General features: G+C 43.1%; 1 protein-coding gene across 22 annotated transcripts in view; it reads left to right on the plus strand.

The window, feature by feature from the left end:
- RBFOX2 (RNA binding fox-1 homolog 2) overlaps positions 1-19,954 on the plus strand; it is a 229,559-nt gene that overhangs the window by 161,271 nt on the left and 48,334 nt on the right. For all 22 annotated transcript variants that reach the window (XR_013975592.1, XM_080939866.1, XM_080939856.1 and 19 more), the window contains one exon: positions 13,775-13,999. Coding sequence is in view for 21 of the 22 variants with exons in the window: in XM_080939866.1 (XP_080795992.1) it covers positions 13,775-13,999 (225 nt within the window). In the remaining variant the exon portion in view is untranslated. The remainder of the gene's footprint in view (positions 1-13,774; positions 14,000-19,954) is intronic.

The raw sequence follows: 19,954 nt of genomic DNA on the forward strand, positions 1-19,954 counted from the left end.
ACCTACTCTGTACTGATATATACAAAGGACATTTATAGATGTAAATTGTAATTACTTGCCAATCACCTTTTGAGTAGTTAGTTACCACACACACACACACACACACACACACACACACCATACATGTTAAGGTAGTTGTATGTCTGTTTCTCACCCTTCTACCTCCTTTTTGCATGAAACATTGAGATTCTAAAGGTCAGGCAACCTAATAAGTCTTGAATACAGAGAGACTTCGCCCTGAGAGCTACTAATTCCAGATTTCTATGCTGTTTGATATTATCACTGGCCTCTAAGCTGTTGCTTCCACCTCCATGCTGGTGGCTGGAAAGTAGACATGATTTCCTTAGTGTAACCTGAGCCTGCTTTAGCTATTGCTATCCCTCCTTCCTTCTCTCTCTTCCCTCCCCTTCTCTCCCCTCCCTTCCCCTCCTCTCCCCCCCCCCCTCCTTTCCTCTCCTCTCCAGGCATCTGAGTTAAGTTTTCATTATTTTTTTTACAAAAAAGAAATCACTGAAGGCACTTCTGCTTATTCTCTCTGTAGTCTTCTCTCTTTTTTATATTATTTTTCTGTTCTGTTTTATAGCATGCCACCACTCTACTAGCAAGAACCTATTTGTTATTTAGCCTCTGAGCCCTGCCTCAACTCCTGAATAGGTAATGGAGAATATTAATTGGTTAATTGTGTCTATGTGTGTGCATACACCTATCTGTGGGCACTTGCATACCATGACACATGGGTGGAAGTGGAAGAGCACTTGAAGAGTTGGTTGTCTCCTTCCACCATGGTGGTGTGCTCATCAAACTGAGGTCAGCACCTTCACCTGCTGAGCCGTCTTGATGGCTTTTCTTACAAGGCATTGTAAAGAGACACTCTGATACTTACGCAAAGGAAATCCAATTTTGAAAGATTCTTAACTTGACCCATAAACTTCCTGGCATGTTTAGTAATCATCTTTAGCTTTGTAGGCCTCTCTCAGGGTTTCACCTGTTTAGCTCTTTTGCTAAAGCACCGAGGAAATCATAGGCAACACTTGAAGAATGTCTGTGTTCAATAATACTTGACGAACAATAAAATTGGAATTTTATGTCATTTTCATGTTGCAAAATGTTATTCATTTAGACTGTTTTCAGCTATTTATAAAGATAAAAGTTTGCTTGTTGTCTTAGTTATTTTTCTAATGCTGTGCTAAGACACCATAACCAAGGCAACTTACAGAATCAGAATCTGCATCTATGTCCGTCATAGTGGAGAGCTTGACAGCATGCAGGCAGCGAAGCATGGTGCTGGAATAATGCCTGAAGGCTCACGTCTTGAGAGACAACCATGAGCCAGTGAGAGTTAACTGGGAATATCCTAGGCTTTTGAAAACTCATAGCCAACGCTCAGTGATACACCTCCTCCAATAAGGCCACACCATCAACTGGGACTAAGTATTCAGATGTATGAGCCGGGGAGGTGATTCTCATTCAAAGCACCATACTTGTGCTGTAAAGCTAGGTGGGTCAGGCATTGGACCTCAGCTTGATGACCTGAGAAAAATGAGTCCCTGCTATGTTCTTAGCATTGGTTGGGTTTTCCTGTGTCAATTGATCATAGTGGCATAGTTCTAAGCAGTTTAACAGTCCACTTTGACTCTCTCTTTAAAAGAAAACCCTTTAAAGCCTCACCAACATGAGTGCCCAAATATGAACTAAACAAGGATGATACCAGGGGACATGTCAAAGTGGACAGGGAGAAACTCACAAGACCTCACCCCTACACAAAGAGGAAAGCTGGGAGCAGGAAAGCTCTTCCTGGGGAAGAGTACACCAACTGGTCAGACCGAAGAACATACATACAACTAACAGTCAAATAGGCAGTCAAGTAGGCTACTAAGAACGTGTATACATATATGTGTGCAATAACAATTGTGAAAGAAGAGGCCGTGAAGACCTTTAACCATATCATCATTTTAACCCACAATGTTTCTTTCCCCTCCATTTTTCTTTTGTTATTCAAGAATCACAGTAAAGCCCCCTCCCTTTAGAAAGCTTGGCTAATACAGGTATGCTGTGTCCCTCCAGCAAGCCACTCTGCTGACATATTCTATAGCTGGGATATATTGTCTGCTTCTTCTGTCATGCCAGACTCTTCCAGGGTGTTCATCACCAGCTCTGACTCACTCACATGTTGATGCTTATTTAGCTAGAAGACAGCTAGATGTGCTGCTGTGTGTGGGCCCTGGAGCTGTAGGTGTTTGCTGAGTATATTCCAGGGTAGCCTGGGATTCCGTGGGATAGGCCCTTCAACTCCCAGATGTCAGCAAGGAGGGAGGAAGGAAAAAGCATGAGAGAAGCCTGAGGGGTGGCAGCCCAGGGTAAGGGTGTGAATGTGACAGGCTGTATAGCCAGCTTCTTCCCACTGTTCAAAGTGCCTTAGAGTTACAGCCTTTGTCTAGTACTTTTAAGAAGCTGCCAAAATATGTTCCATATCACTTCTCGTTATTTTCAGGGCTCACTGTTCTTGGGGGGTGTTTGTGAGTTTCCCCCTTATGTTTATTTTTACAGTTCTTCCTATGATGTCGTGTGCACTGACTGATCTTTCTGCTGTGCAGAGCCTGGTTGGCATTAGTCAGTCTCCACATCTAGAATTGTGACGTGGATCTTTTTTGTGCCTCTCATCTCACCTTCCAGTGCTGTTTTCACATCTTAAACATAGGGATGCCTTCACTCCCTTCACTGCTAACCCTAGATATGTTTTGGTTCTAGATCTGGTCTCAGTATGACATGCTTGTGTTTTCCTGTTTCTTTACATGCCTGTGAACTTTTTAAAAGTTAGATTCCACACATAGTTAATTTACCTTATGGGTGTTGTTTTTAATTTTATAAATACTCAAACTTTATTTTTTAGCTTCACATAGCTCTGTCTCTTGCAAGTAACACAACCCTCTTGGTCTTGTTTTAAAGTGTTGTTAGACATGACTAGAGCTGTGTTTAGTCTCTGACAGATTGTCCCTGCTACAGAGCAAAACAGGGAATTTCTAACTGATGCATTGGCCAAGAAAGAACAGGGCCTTTCCGTGGCACCTCAGTTCCCTAGACCTGTTCTCTGGGTTTCTTTCAGGTGTTTATTTCCCTAGCCTCTTATTCTACTTATGAAAGTGGCAGCCAATGGTTAGGACATGTGGTCTTTGAGTCTCTGGATAGCCTTAGCTTCCTCAGGACACCTATAGTGACCTCTAATAGGTCTGGCTCCCCAAGGCTCTTCTTGTCCTGTTCTCACTTCCTGGCAGCAAGCAGGGCAGCTGAGCAGCCCACCTTCCTGCCATCCTTATCTGAAGGATCATCCTCACCCCCACCCACCCCCATCCTCCCACCCCCACCCCCCACCCCACTTTGCCTACTGTATATAGTTCTTCAAATGTTCTTGTTTTTTTATATTTGAATCTATTTGGCGTTGAGGTAACAAGACTGGAAACAAAAGAGAGTATTTTTAAATAAAAATAAAGTAGTGTCTCATTTAAATGTGTTCTTAGCTAATGCATGGAAATCAGTTGAACAATAATTTCAAGGAGCATAAAGAGAGAATCCCTAAGATGCAAGCACAGCAGTAATCCAGCGAAGCATTAGATCTGTAACTGCATCTTATGTCTGTACTGAAGAAGAATAGGGTTCCCCTTTCCCTTAGGTTTCTATTGATGTCAGTGTTTATGGGGAAAAGAACACAGAATTTTTAAGATTCTAGCTTGGTGACTGGCTTGTGTTTTAGACTGTATGGTCTTATCTTAAATCACAGTGATAGTGACTGCCTGACTTGTTTTGTTTTTGATGATGTTTTATGTATACCTCATCTAGGTGCTTACATGTATGTTGATAGGCAGTGATCCCTTTTTCTATCTTACAGATGAAGATCTTGAAGCATTGAGGGATTACAGGACTTATCCAAGGTCCCAGTGTCTGACTTTGTCCCTCCAGTGTCTTGCTGTCCTCCTTTCACTGTGGTCCCGCATTATGTCATGTATAACATGCAGAATATAGATCATGGGCTGGACTGTGGCTCGGTCAGTAGAGTGCTTGCTTAGTCTGCATGAAATCCTGAATTTGATCCCCAGTGCACATAAAATGGTATGGTGTACAGACCTGTAAAGTTAGCACTTGGGAAATGGAGGCCAGGAGAATCAGGAACTCAGTGTCACCCTGGTATATGTGGAGAATTGGAGGCTAGGGTAGGCTATGTGAGACCTTTCTCCAAACAATAATCTAGGCTTTGTTATTTAGCTTGCTTAGCAGGAGTTTTTTTTCTTACTTTACTAAATGTCTTTAAGCCATTTTATCCAATATTTTGAGAAATGTGTTACTTTTATGGAAGCCTTAAGTTCTTCTGTGATAAATGTAGATGTCCTCCATCTAACTATTTCTTGATATTTTGTATCAGCACAGTGGTTTAAGAGTCTTAGGGTGTAGTAATTCATATGGACAGCACTGTACAATGTGCTAGAAAGTCTAAAAATGCTACACCACCTGGCTGCCTCCAAAGACTTGGTTCCACCCCTGTAGGTGTTTATGTAAAACCTATGCATGCCATCAAACTAGCCCTGGGTTATAATCCCCGAAGCGGTGTAAATGCTGTGAGCCCTCGCTATCCTTGACTCTGGCGAATAATGATAAGGGAAAGGTCTGTGCATCTTTAACTGGCTCGTCTTTTCCTACATGTTGGAAATGGATGTGCCTGCAGGTGTGGAGGACTGACTTTATTGCCTCTCTGCAATAGCTTGTAGCTAGATTTGAGCTGGGGAACAAATAAACTGTTTAATAACATTTTGCTAACTCTCTTACAGAAGAAAATGCTTGCGTTTACATGATAATATACCAAACACATTTCTTCTTTTTCTAAAAACTTGACCCCCCCACCCCCCAGTAAGACCCCTTATCACAGAACTACAGACTGTTAAATCCCAAGTGAAATTCATTTAAAAATCAGAGCACATTCCAGAGAGGCTGTGGGTTGCTCAGGCACATGTTAAAGGCAGGACTGAAGCCAGAACTCGTGTTCCTTTGTTTGTGTCCTGCTGCCTAACACATGGTTGACCAGCAGTGATCCAAGTTTCTGGGAGGTATTCTTGCTCCTTTCTTCTGAAAGGGAGAAGTGTTAAACTTGTGTGTTACTCTTGTGTATGTGTCTTTCCGTTTTTCTTAGTTTCATTTATTTTATGTGTATGACTGCTTTGTCTGCACATATGTCTGAGATTGTGTGTACAGTGCGGGATGATCCCCTAGAACTAGAGTTACAGATGGTTAGAAGCACTGTGAGCTGGGAACTGAACCCGGTCCTCTGGAGAGGACGTCAGTGCTCTGAACCGCTGAGCCGCCGCTCATCCAGCCCCTGTGGTACAGGGGGGATTCAAACTCAGAGCCTTGCACATGCTAGGCCAGGATTCCACCCAACAACCTACATCTCCAACCGAATTTTAATTTTTGAGTAGTAACTGTACAGTTTTGATATGGATAATTAAATTCAGGTAAGGAGAAGAAACAGTGTGCACACTACTACCACCTTCTAAAATTGAGCATTTACTTGATTGTCACAGAAAATGTAGAGAAAAATCTGGGTGTGTTTTATGTCTTGGATGCATTGAATCCGTGGCTGGTTCCGGTGTTAACCACTCCCTGCTCTCTCATCCACATGTCCTCCTTTCCTCAGACACAGTCTGCCCTGCTCAGGGGAAGCAGCCTGCTGGTGGTTTCTTTACTGATTTGTCTGTGAACAAGGATTCAATCTTATAATCACTGGTTTATATTTCTTGGCTGTTCCTGACTGCAGGATCAGAGTCCATGACATACCTATTGATACATTGATCGATGAGGCAACAGAAATAATTTTCTTCTTTGGACTTCGTTCTTGTCTAGGCCACTATTGCATTTGTTAAGGTGGAAAGTTTCTAATCAGCAAGTACTTAAATTTCTCTTGTTTTCTGAGAGTGCTTAGATACTTGGAAATCTTTTACGACTGTCAAAGTTTAGAATAACAGTGTATTGTTTGGGGCATTAGGACTGCAAAGCACAGAATGCACTTATTTCTGCTCCTGAGTTGCTTTGCTTTCCACAGACTCACTGTAGCTAATTTCATCTTTGAATACTTATTTATGTTGTGGGTATGTGTTCACATGGGTATGAGTGTGCATGTTTGTTTGTGTGGAGGACAGAGGCAGTCTCACTGCTCACCTTCTCCCTGTGTGAGGCAGGGTCTCTCTTGATGTTTGTCGCTGAGCTGTGTATGCATCGTACCAGGCCAGCTGGTTCACAGGATCCCCTGTGTCCACCTCCCAGGTCACTTGTAGAAACACTAAGGAGACAGACACACATCCCTGGGTCTGTTTACATGGATTCTGTAAACTGATCTGAACTCATTTGCACAGCAAGTGCTTTTCCCCACTAGCCATCTCCCTGCCCATTTGCCTAATTTCTTGACGCTTAAGTACAAGGGCTGTCTTAGGAATTGTAGTAAACACTATTCCATTTCCTTTGAAGCTCCAATTTGTTTTTAGGGAACCAATTTTTCTCACATACAGGTTTAGATTTGAAAATTTGCTTAAAGCTGTGATTATCATGAATAATTCGAGGCTAACTTCTGGGTTAGGATGTTTTCCGTTGCCTCCCAACTGTTGTAAGATCCACGAGTAATACAGCAGAATGAAAAGTGTAAATCAGTGGAAGAACTGCTCATAACAGCAGTGGGGAGTGACATAGATGATAAGGTGAACAGAGTTCCGGAAAATTAATGCAGATGAAAACATGATAGGTTAAAAAGGAGGAGGCGCTAACGTGAAGACAGGGCACCCAGCATCAACTGAAGGTGGAACTCAGCCAACAGTTCTGTTTGTATGGGTGGCTAGCTACTTGACACTTCCCCGGCCTTCTTTGCTACCTTCTTTCTTTGGCCTGGAAGGTCAATAAACAGTTGTTCCTCTCCAAAGAACCAGATCTACATGCTTAGAGAATTTAATTTTACTCCTACTTTATTGTTGTTGCTATTGTCTGTTGGTGGTTTTGTTTTGTTTGGAGACTGGGTCTTACTGTGCAGCCTTGACTGTCCTGGATCTCCCCATGTAGACAAGCCGGCCTGAAACCCATAAAGATCTGCTAACCTCTGTTTACTGAATGCTGGGGTTAAAGGCCTGTTCCACCACATCCAGCTGTATTTTTATGTGTGTGGAGGAATGTTTTGCCTGCATGTATGTCTGTCCACTTGTACGGTGCCTACAAGGACCAGAGAGGGCCATTAGATGCCCTGGAACTGAACTTAAAGATTGTGAACAGCTAGGTGTTGTGAATCAAACCCAGATCCTCTGTAAGACCAACAAGTACTCCTACCTGCTAAATGATATTTCTAACTCCTTAATTCTTTAAAAAAATTTTATTTTTATTACTAATTGTGCATATGTATACTCCCTCACTCGCCCCTCTCTCCTCCCCTTTCTTCCCTCCCCCATCAGAGGCTGGCATAGCACTGTTTTGTGGCACATTTTCCTCATTTGTTCAGTTTGCATAGAACAAACTCACTTGTCCCTTCCTTCTTCTGGGCTTCAGATGTGGGGTGCACTGTAGCTTGTTGGGCTGCCTAAGTCTAAGAGTATTCTGAGCATCTGTAGCCCCCTGCCTAGGACCTCTCCCCTGAAGGCTGAGGGAGGGCTGGAGCTGCTGCTCATCGAAAGTCTCCAAACAACATGCTGTCACCTGCATGGGCACATCTAATAAAAATAAAGGGGTGGAGGGTTTTGTTTTTGTTTTTGTTTTTATGTGTATATGCCTGTGTCTGATGTTGTGCAGAAGCCAGATCCTAGATCTGATGTTAGAAACAATTGTGAGGGACTGGAGAGATGGCTCAGTGGTTAAGAGCACTGACTGCTCTTCCAGAGGTCCTGAGTTCAATTCCCAGCAACCACATGGTGGCAGTGCCCTCCCTTCTGGTGTGTCTGAAGACAGCAACAATGTCCTTATATGTATTAAATAAACAAACAAACAAATAAATAAGTGTGAGCTACTCAGTATAGGTGGTAGCAACCAAACTTGGTTCCTCTGGCAAACAAGAAATGCTTTTAAACCACTGAGCTATCTATCTAGCCCCCAAAATAAAACTTACAAGGGGAAAATATGATTTGCCAACTACCCCTTTTAAATAGCTATCAGGGTCTTTCTGAGTTAAAAGCCTTTAGTCTAAGACACTTCATCCTTTCTGCGGTCTCCTGTTTACCTCTGCTGAGTTTTGTTCTAGTCTATATTTAGTATCACTTCGGATGTTTTTCAAAATAGCAAAATTTATATATACAATCTTGTAATTCTTATGTCTTTAAAAAAAAATGCCCATGGAGAGTGTGAGAGGTTTTAAGTAGTCACTGGACATAGGAAGAAGAATGGGACTAGGCATTCACCTGGTTACATACGTGCTCACGGAGTTCCTGCTGGAAAGGACCCCTAGTCAGTGGTCAGCAGGCAAGTGATTATAATAGGGCACAATGCTCGGAGTGTTAAATATCAAGGTGGGGATAGGAGAGAAGGCAGAGGTCTGTTGTGAGTGAGTAACAGCCCAGAAAGAAGTGCTTGCACCATGCATGAAACACTGTGTGTGAATTAGCCACACAGGAGAAGTGGACAGAACAACGGGTACAGAAACTGGAGGGCATCGTAGGATATGTTTTCTCAGGATTTCAAACATGTGGGCACTGTGTCTCGGGTGGAATGTTTGAATTGGGTCCACTTGCTCCCACCTTTGCTAAAAGAACCACATACAGTCTAGCCTTTCCACACTACCTCTCAGCACAAACTCTTTCTTAGACCACAGGAGCCAGAATGCTAGTGAACTGGCTGCAACCTTCAGGCTCCTCCCACATGTCAGTCTGTTCCACCACCACTTCCCTCACTTCATCAGCTGTCACTGTGCCTCGCCTATCTAGTCCAGGTTGTTCACGTGCCCCGGTCTCTCATTCTGGACCTCTATACTGTTTCCTTTGTCTTCAGTATTCGCCCATCCAAACAGACATCTTGCTGCCTGATTTCCAAAGACACCTGACCAGATGTCACTTTCCCTGGCCTCCTTCAGATGGTAGAAGTCCCCCTGTTACCTGCGTTCCTGGCAATCCACCTGGTCTTTTTGCTTTTCTTGTTCTCAGTTACTTTTCTGTCCCTACTAAAAATAAACTCAAGGGCAAGGTCTGGGTGGCTAATCACTGGTGGTTGTCCACCGCAGAAAATGTGTCCCTCTCATGCCAGGGACGTGGTCAGAATGAGCTGAGTGAGCAGGGCCAGAGCACAACTAGCTTTATTTTCAAAGCAATGAGTCAAGTTGAGGTTGACATTTATTTTTAATTTTTTGAGAGACAGACAGACAGATGGGCAGGCAGGTAGGCAGGCTAGCTGGCCCATGGAGTCTAGAAGAGGTCATCTGGTCTAGGAGCTGAAGTTACAAGCAGTTATAACCTTTTCAGTATGGTAACTAGACACAGGTTCTCAGCAAGAGTAGTATATACTCCTAACGACTCATCCCTTTGGTCCTCTATTTTTGATAGTCTCTTGTAGCCCAGGCTAGCCTTAAATTCTGTGTACGTTCCCAGCCCTCACACTTTCTTCTCATTCTCCCGCAGTACCTAACATAACTTCCAGTGTTTGTGCTGACTCTTCTTCGTACAGCTGACAACATACTCTCTCCTGAGCAGATGGGAAAGAGAAGTTGTCCATCTTTATTACAGATGGTACTTCAGAGTACGGGATCAATTTAGTAAGCATTCTCTAAAGAAATGCTACTATGTGCCCACCAGCCCCTTGTGCAGGAAGGAACTTAGAATGAAGAAGTCTGTAGTTCATTTCTGACCAACTTAGAAACTTCCCTTGCAAAATAGAGAATGTCCAAACCAGAATAGAATCATGACTGTAGACACATGTAATTTTTTTTCTAGGACAGGAATAGGGAAGATTTCTTTTTCCCCACTTATGTATCTTACAATTTTTCCTCATCATGAAGAAATTGGCTACAGGAGAGCACCGCCCATAAAACATAGTTCTTTTATAATTCCGAAGACACTCTGAGGCCCTGCCACAGTTTTATTCTGAACCAAAGCTGTTACTAGTCCTAATAATATTCCAATTTTGACATAGAAAGGATGTAAAGTTAATTATCCATGAAGAACAATAATAAGTTAAATTGTAGTGGGAATTTTGTTTGGAAAAGTGATAATCATATATAGATTGCATAAACCATCAATCACATTGACAAGACTAGACATGTAACCCACAGGAAGGAGTGAGATGGTCTTGTTGCTAATGGAGAGCATGAGCCATGATGCTTGGGTCTCTGAGCACGGCTGTAAAGAGAGGTGGGAGAGAGCTTTTGAGAGTTTGGAGACATTGAAACTGTTACAAAGTTTGCCACTTTTAATCTAAAAGACTTGGTTCAGAAAGCTTTATTCTGAAATATTTATTTTACTGTTTAAATATTCATTAATGTGTGAGATAGCAAAGTTCACCCTCAGATTGAGAAGTTTGTATTGTCATTTCTGTCTGAGTCAAAGTGTGGGGGGGGGGGGATATGAGTGAGTTGATTCAGACCAACTTCTGTCATTTCTTTTTATTGTAAGCATGGAAGAAAACACTGTGTTGTCGGTCTGTCTTGATTGCATTCAGTGTTTACAACTGTGTGGGGTTGCTCTGGTGCCTTTAGCACTGCACGTGAAAGCAATGCTCAGCCGTAGTCAGGTCCAGCCCTTTAGTACATTTGCACTTTTGGGAAAAGGTAGTGCCTCTGCCCTTTGTAGGCACCATTAAGAAGCTGGTCCTCTACTTGCAGGCTGTGTGCTTATGCAGTTGCTGTTGCGTTCCTCTTACAACCATCCCTTCTAGAACCACAACACTGCCGAGTGCTCTCTGAGGAGATGCTGCTCTGTCTCCCTCTTTCTCTCTGAAGCAGTGCTTCTAAATAGCAGAAAACGTTTAGCCACTGTACCCCACCAATGCTGCCTTACCAGGAAGGATGGCAACCCTAGGTTTTCAAACATAGTTCCTGAGTGAGTATGCCAATAAAACATGGAGATGCCTGATACGAGGAACGAAGTGGAAGTAGGAGCTGGGTTCCTCCTGACCTGTGGTGTCAGTGGAGGCACTGTGTTTAGATGTGCCTCCAAAGCTCTTCAAGTTACCTGGCATCTCACAACTTTGGGTAGAATTATTCTTCTCTAAGCCTTACCAGAAATATTTTTGGATTAGACACCAGCACTTCCACTGTGTGTATCAGGCTGTGCAAGGAAACTATACTTGCAGCACCTCCCTCTAGATTTTTCAGGCAGTTATAAGAAAATAAATTAATATGGAAAGTATATTAGGTAATTTGACTGATTTCAGATTTTTTTAAGCACAGACTATTTTAGGTACTGAAAAGGTTTGAGGGTAGCACAGTAGACTTGAGTATGTAGCTGTAAGTCTAGCACCTCACTGTTGTTTTGTCTTCCATGTTTAAGTAGCCGGTTTGCTCCTCTCGTCCTCTTCATCATTCTTATATAAACTGCCTCTGAATTATTCTATGTGTATGAGTGTTTTGCCTGTACATGTACCATGAGTGTCTGGTGACTGTGGAAGGCAAGAAGAGTTGTTGGGTCCCCTGGAACTGGATTAACAGACAGGTGTGACCTACCTGTGGGTGCTGGGAATTGAACTTGGACCTTCTGGAAGAGCACCCAGTGCTTTTAAGTGCTGAGCTATTTCTTCATCCTTACAAGACACTTTTTAAAATTGAATCTAGATTTTCTTTCTTTTTATATGTATATGTTTCTATGGTGTGCATTATAGGTGTGTGTATGTTATTATGTGGGGAATGCACATATCTGTGTGGATGCGTAGGTGTGCACATGCATATGAAGGTTCAGGGGTGATGTCAGGAGTCTTATTCACCTGTTTTTCCACTGTATCCTTTAAGGTGGGGTCACACTCAAGCCTAGAGCTTGTAGTCAGGGCCATTCTAGGTATTCAGCATGCTCTAGGGATCAGTGTGTGCTTTCAAGCCACCAGGACAACCAACTATTACAGTGTTCTGAGTTTCCAAACTTAGACCCTCACACGTGTAAGACTGGTGCAGCGATTGTGAGCCATCTCCCAGCCCTGGTAACAATTATGTACATGCTTTGTTCCTTTTGTCATAGACATAGGCAAAATTCACTTGGCCAACGGATCTAATAGGTCTTTTATTCAGCTCCCAGGTGAGAGCTTTCATCTTTTTTTTGCTGTACCTGTGTGCTTAGGCATGTGTGTGTGTCTGTGCCTGCAGGTGCATACACACAGATGTTCTTCTGTGCATGCAAATGCATGTGGAAGCTGTAAGTTGACATACAGTGTCTTCTTCAGTTGCTTTCCACTTTAGTTCTGAGACAGAATCCCTAATGTAACCTGAAACTCACCTCAGCAAGGCTGGCTGGACAGCCATCCCAGGGATCTTCCTGTCTCTGCCTGCCCGGCTCCACGTACCTCAGCAACTGAACCATCTTCCCAGTGTTGGTTTTAGAAAGGCAGGCCAAGTTTGACATCTGAGCCTACCTAAGCAAATCCCAGGAGTAAAAACGATGTTTGTAAAATGCTTTAAGGCAAAAAATATTTTTAGCATTCTAGTTAAACTGAGGGATATTCTCTTAAGCACTTCTTTTTATGATTGAGAGACTGTCTGATTGGGGTGCCTTTAGGATCTGCAGCCTGCTGTTTAGGTTATGTCTGTAAGTTGGAGTCAAGATTACCAAATGGACTAGAACGAAGTTGAAAAAGGAACAGAAAGACAACAGTAAATACCTTCTCTTTTCTGCATCACATGGACTTCATCCTAGAAAGATGGTAATAATTCACCTTCTCAGGTGTTGTGTGCTTAGCTGCCTAGCCTACAGTATAAAGCATAGGAGCCAGAAATGTGGCTCTTGGTAAAGAAAACTTGCTGGTTGGTGCTGGTTAGTCTTTGTCAGCTGGACACAAACTAGACTTACACGGAAAGAGGCGTCAACTGAGGAATCGCCTCCATCAGGCTGACCTGGAAACATGACTGTAGGCCATTTTTTTAAATTAATGATTGGTGTGGGTGGTGACACCCCTGGGTAGGTGGTCCTGGGTTGTATAAGAAAGTAGGGCAGAACAGCCAGTAATTAGTGCTCCTCCATCAGCTCCTGCCTCCATGGGGTGGGTGTGTGTGTGTGTGTGTGTGTGTGTGTGTGTGTGTGTGTGTGTGCGCGCGCACACACACTCTAAGATCTGCTCTAGCATACATGAATGTGTGCCTGCCTGCTCGCCTGCCTGCCTGTGTCTCTCTGTGTGCTCATATATGGTGGATATGCGTGTACTTTCATGTGGATGTCCAAGGTTGATGTCAGGAGCATTTTTCACCACTTGATTAAATCTAGTGTACTATCTTGCCTCCATGATGGACTATAAACTGAAAAGTGAAATAACCCCCCCCCCAGTTGGTTTTGGTCCCAGCAATAGAAAGAAAAGTAGGGCATTGGTCATCCCAGAGAATCTGAGGGGAGTTTTCAGCACCCATATCAGGCAGCTCACAACCACTACTGTACCATAATGCTCACAAGCAAAACACACATAAAATTGAGTTAATCAGTTGATTTTTTTTTTTTAAGAATGAAAATTATCTGATGATCCCAGCAGTATTTTCCTGAGTGAGGGAACAGAGAGAGAACATGCCAAAAGTTCTGTGTACTTACCTTGAAAGTCATTGTGTGATAAAGATTTACTTACTCACTCTCTTTTCTGTTGCTTGCTCTAGGGTAACCAGGAGCCAACAACAACTCCTGACGCAATGGTTCAGCCTTTTACTACCATCCCATTCCCACCACCTCCACAGAACGGAATTCCCACAGAATATGGAGTGCCACACACTCAGGACTATGCCGGCCAGACCAGTGAACATAACCTGACACTCTACGGGAGTACACAGCCCCATGGAGAACAGAGTAGCAATTCACCCAGCAACCAGAATGGATCTCTCACGGTATGTGAAGTTGGAGATGCAAGGTAGAAGGACAGATGAAATCCTCACCTTCTCAGGAAACAAAAAGAAAACCCTTTGCATTAGTTTAGCATTTCTATCCATTGCCCAGCATGCATGTGCTAACTGTTCTTTCCAAAGCTGCACAGTGGGGAGCTGGCACTAAACCTCACCACTGCTGCCCAGAAGCAGCCTTCCTGCATCCTCCATTGTATGAATCCTCTGCACCCAGCCTCATCTGCAGTCTCAGGCTGCCTCACACAGCCTCCTCCTCGCTCCATGGAACTCTAGGCCATTTAAATGGCTTGTACCTCCCTCCTGGTTTTCTAACTCAGCACCGGGTATTGTGATAGTTCCTTCTCTTGTTCCTGGGTGCTTTCCCTGCATACTTATACCACCAAGTCACTGTTACTTAAGCCAAAGCCAGGCATCACTGGCTCCTCACTCTTCATTTCTACCCTTAGTCATTAGTGAGTTTATCGAGCCCAGTTCCACAGGAGTGCACAGCTCAGTTCTTCTCATCTTCCCCCAGGCGGAGAGTTTAGCTCTTCTGCCAGCTGGTTGGGTTGATTCAGGTGACCAGAGATCAAATCACAGCCTGGCCTTAGAATTTTAGACACGTTAATGTTCCTATGCCTTTAAGTAGAAGAAAATAAAGGTCGTAATGCCTGCCTCAAAAGCTGTCAAGAACATTACAAGAGTTTCTGATGGGCCTGATGGCACAGGCTTTATCTTTGCAACCCAGGAGTCTGAGGCAGGTGGATTGCCATAATTTAAGGTCTACTGGAGCAACAAAGAGAGTTCAAAGCCAACCGTGATTCACAACAAGAGCCTGTTTCAAACTTGAAAGTGTGAAGGTGGTGGACTGTGGGCACCGCACTATTCCAGCTACCTCTGCCTCCTTTTCTTTTCAGGCATAATATTTTAGTGATTATTTGGGAATTTCATATAATGTTTTCTGATTGCACTCACTTCCCAGTTCTTCCAGGGCTGTACTCCTGCCAGAATCCACCAGTTTTGGAGAGCTACACTTTAGCATCCTTATCATACTTTTTAGGAATTTTTTTTAGTTTTGTTTATTTGGTTGATGTTTGTTTTTTTGCTTGTCTGTATATGTGTGTTTCTGCCAACTCTTTAATAATTTTCTAGCACAATTAGAAAAAAGTCAAAACCCTGTACTTGGTTTTCTATTCTCCAGCTTTAACTCACCTCTTTGATTTCACCCCTTACCACTTAATAAAGGAAAAGAAAGTGTCCCAAGCTAACCAGATACATAATCTCACACATAGCTACAATCAGCACATCTGTGGGGTTTGATTCTAGATGAAACTCCCTGCTTCCGTATCAAGCTGTTGCCAGTTTTAGATTCTATTTCCCCTTGGCACCAGATTAGCATGGGGCACTTTATTCAGACTTCACACGTCTGGAAAAGATTCATTTCTAGAAACTAAAAATCCTCCCTTGTATCATGGGCACAGAGCCTGCAAAGGCTTTCATTTAATTTTCAGTTAGACATCTCCATGGGAAAAACAAAAACCTTATTTCCTTGAAAACATGCCATCTTTTCTATGATGGTTACTTCTGTGTAGACACTTAATTTTACATCCATAAGTATCATGCAGTAAAGGACAGTTGGTTTGAAGAAGAGCCTGTGTCTGAGAGTTAACAAGAGGCTTCTTGAAGCATTTGTTTGAATGTGTGCTGTGCGGGCTGCTCTGTCAGCCATGTTCCATTACCTTCCAAATGATAATGAACTCACAGGCTTACCAGAACAACTGTTTCCACCAAAGGAATAGAAAGGGGAGAAATATATTTCCTAGTCTTCTTAAAATATTTTAACCTCAAACTGTTTGTAGAGTAAGTAATGGTCTTTGTAATTGCTGTTTCTTCATTTCTGTTTTTTGTTGTTTTGTTTTTTATCTTTTGGGGAAACTATTTCCTCTGAGTTGATTTTCACTAATACAAAATTACTAGTCATATAAATCAGCTTATGAAAACTTGCCTTACATACACGAAGCCATGGGTTTGATTCCTTAGAACTGCATAAAGCCAGGCATGATGGTGCATACCTATATCCCCAGCCTTCAGAAGTTTAAGGTCATTTCTGGGGGCCTAGGGAATTCCAGGCTAGCCTGGTTCATAGACATGATCTCAAAACAATTTAGTCACAACAATATATGATTCCTTTTTATTTTTCAGAATTTATAATAACACCTTATATTTTAAGACAAAGTTGTGAGATACATCCTGATGGATAAGAATAGTTGACTCTGTGTCTTCCTCCAGAGTGCTAAGATCACAGGAGTGTGCCACCATCCCCAGCTCTTTCACACACACTTACATGCACATACTCCAGAGTGCTGAAATTACAGGAGTGTGCCACCATCCCCAGCTCTTTCACACACACACTTACATGCACATACTTTTTTTGTTTCCTTTAGACAGGATTTCTCTGTGTGGCCTTAGCTTGCTTGGAACTTGCAATATAAACCAAACTAACCTCAGAACTCACAGAGATCCACCTGCCTCTGCCTCCTAAATACTGGGATTAAAGGCATGTACCATTATGCCTGGATGTAGAGGGATCTTTTGTTCAATGTTTGGAAGTTTCAACACATTAAGTCAATAAAAAGTCTTTGGCCAATAAGCTGAGGCAGAATTAGAAGGTGGGACATCTGGTAGAGAGGGATTGAATTTCTGGGATAGAAACAGGTGTGGGAAGATTTTCCCCAAACTCTGAGAAGACAGTTGTATGAAACTAAAGACCTGGTAACCAGCCTCATGGCATGACTGAGAATAGAATAGCGGGTAATTAAGTTACGAGCAATCTGGGAACAGAGCCAAGGCTGTTGGCCTATGCATTTATTCATACATAAGAAGTCCCAGACTTGTTATTTCAGGGAACTCATGTGCAGGTGAAAAAAACTCTTGTTACACCTGGCTCTCCTTAGTTTTTATAATTTATGTCTTCTCTGGTCAGTCAGTCTACAAAATAAAGCTTATATTTGTTTGTGTGTGAATATGTGGGTGTATGTTCATATAGAGGCACATATGTACCTGCATTTAGAGACCAGAAAACATCAGCAGTGGTTCCGTGGAAGCCATCTATCTTGTTTGTTCCTTGGCCTGTAGCATTGTGTAGGAAAGGCTGGCTGACCAACAAGCTTCCCCAGAGCTGGGATTACAGGCAGTTCTGGGGGTTGAATTCTGGTCCTCACACTATCGAGGGATGCATCTACCCAGTTTAGCTGTCTCCTGATCTCTAGGCTTATTGTCCCATTCTGACCTTCATGTCTTCCTCCTTCTGTTTGATATGTGACTCCTCCTCCTTTACATTTTATTTTATGTGTTGGGTGTCTGCCTGCATGTCTGTGCACCACATGTATGCCGTGCCCTCGGAGAGCAGACAGGGCATCAGACATCCTGGGACTGGCGATACAGGTGGTTGTGAGCTGCCATGTGAGTAGGAATCTAACCCAGGTCCTCTGGACGAGTAGACAGTCTCCACACTGAGCTATCTCTCCAGCCCATTTTTAGCTTGTCAAATTGGAAGCTAAAGCAGTTGATTGCTCAAGGTTTCTTCATTCTCTGTTTAAGCTGTAAGTTTCCCTGTAAAAAGTCCCTTTAAATAGAACCCAAAAAGCAGGTAGATTGTTCTATTTTTCCATTTCACGACATTCTTAAGACTTCGTTAATTTTGGGGGGATGATGGTGGTACACACCTTTAATCCCAGCACTCAAGAAGCAGAGGCCAGTTCCAGAATATCCAGGGCTACACAGAGAAACCTGTCAGGTATGTGCACACACCATGGAGGAGAAGGAAGGGACTGATGGACAATGGACTCAATCTTGTTTCTATATCTAGTGAATTTATTTATATCACTTTTTAATTCTGGAATTGCCCCTATTATATGTGTGTGTGTGTGTACTTGACATAATATTTTCCTTTAATTCCCTAGTTATATTTGTATATGCTACATTGACATCAAGCTCAATCCAGTATCTGGGCCTGGGTCCATGGGTCCATTTCTGGTTACTGCTAATGTTTTGAATCTGGGTCATACTTTGCAGTTTCCTACTTTCTGTAAGTAGTAACTCTGACAGTAGAACCACATTGCTCTCTCTCTCTCTCTCTCTCTCTCTCTCTCTCTCTCTCTCTCTCTCTCTCTCTCTCTGAGCGCGCACACACACACACACACAGACAGACACACACACATACACACACACACACACACACACCCCTCCTAGAAAGCAGATGCTGCTGAAGTATCTCCTCCTTTCTGTTGCTGCCTGGCCATTAGGAGTGCATGCAAAGTTGAGCTGGCTGACTCATTCTTCAGTCTGCCCTGGGTTTCTTCTCCACTGTTTCTATCTTCCCATCCCTTCCCCCTTCTGACCTGTGTTATTTTGTAGTCTCCCTACCTCACCCCCACCTCGATCTCCCTTTTAGCTATCTGACTGATTCATTCCTCATCCCAGTCAGACCACAACCTCAAGCTTCAACTGTGTCCTGTTGGGTTCTTACTGATTTTGTTACCCATTGCTGCCAGTGGTATGAGTTTTCTCACTCCTCCTTCCATGTTTGTAGAAGATGGGGATGCATTACTCAGAGATTAAATAGAGCAGTAAAACTTAGGTCTAACATTTATTCAACTAAACTTTTACCATCTGCTTATGTGTCTCATAAAACAGTCTAGCAGTTCATATGGCCAATTAAATCCAAGAGGTAGATAGGAAGCAAATTAATCATAACCTAAGTTTGCATTGCACCTTTCAGTTTAAAATACCTCTTCGAATTGTTTGCTTGTGGCATGTAAAACAGCCCAGGTGGGGAATTCTAGATCTATACCCCTTCACCACTCAGGCCCAGTGAAAATAGATGTATGCATATTTATTAATCTTAGCAAGTTGTGAGCATCTTTTCACTTAGCCTGTGTAGGTATCTTTATTACCAGAAAACCTTCCTGGCTTTCTGAAGTCTCCAAAGAAAAGTTTTATTGTGCTCATCTCTGCATCCCATAATATCTCACAGTGTCCAGCGCTCAATGCTTCTGGGGAAAAGATGCAACAAGATACAGATGTGCTCGGGAGGGAGAAGCTGGGCTTCCTGGTAAAGATTCTAGTTGATCCGTGCCTTGCATTTGTATCCGCAGGAGAAATACAAGCCTCAGTAGATGGTGGTATGAAGGGTTAAGAAAATCAGTTCTTGGTTCAAGGTTAGAGAAAAGAAATCAAAATGTCTAGATGGAAGCATGGATTCCCATTTGACCAAAGTTCAGGAGTTTGAAGGCCTGTAGGAGAGACTCTGAGCACAAGTTGGTAAGAGCTTTTGAGCACTTCACTGAGAATAGGGACTTGGTTGGAGGTTTTGAGGAAGGTATGGAGTGACAGTGGCCACGGCTACAGTGAGTCGTGGGTGGTTTGTACTAGGGGTCGTGATGGCTGTGTAGAGGAATGAGTTCAAGAGTCCAGAACTGGACAAGTAAAGCACGGAGGCAAGTAGCTAGCCATTTGTTGGTTGAAGAGTGTCTTGAATAAATCGCATCATCTCTGGGCTTCACTTCCTTCTCTGTGAAATGAAGCTAATGCAGTCACCTGACCTGGAGCACATTGAGCATGAGCTAGAAATGCATGAACACCTCAGGCCTTCTCACCATGGCGGTGCCTCAGATTAACCCAGAACTTTGCATATGATGGCTAGGCAAGGGCCTGCCTCTGAGTTACACCTCCAGCTCACTTGGTAGCCCAGACAGGCCTTAAACGAAAGACTCTTTTGCCTCAGCCTCCTTCATCCTGGGATTGAGGTGCCCTACTGTGCCTGGCTGGTGTGTTATGGGTACAGCTCTTGCTTGGGTTGGCTTGGATACTGCTGTCTTGTTGGGAAGAAAGGATTTCTCATTCAAAGAACTGAGCTGAGTTCCAGAGGTTTTGAATGAACTTTAGAAATTTGGTCTGCTT

This window comes from Micromys minutus (assembly GCF_963924665.1).
Source record: "Micromys minutus genome assembly, chromosome: 27".
NCBI classification, from domain to species: Eukaryota; Metazoa; Chordata; class Mammalia; order Rodentia; family Muridae; genus Micromys; species Micromys minutus.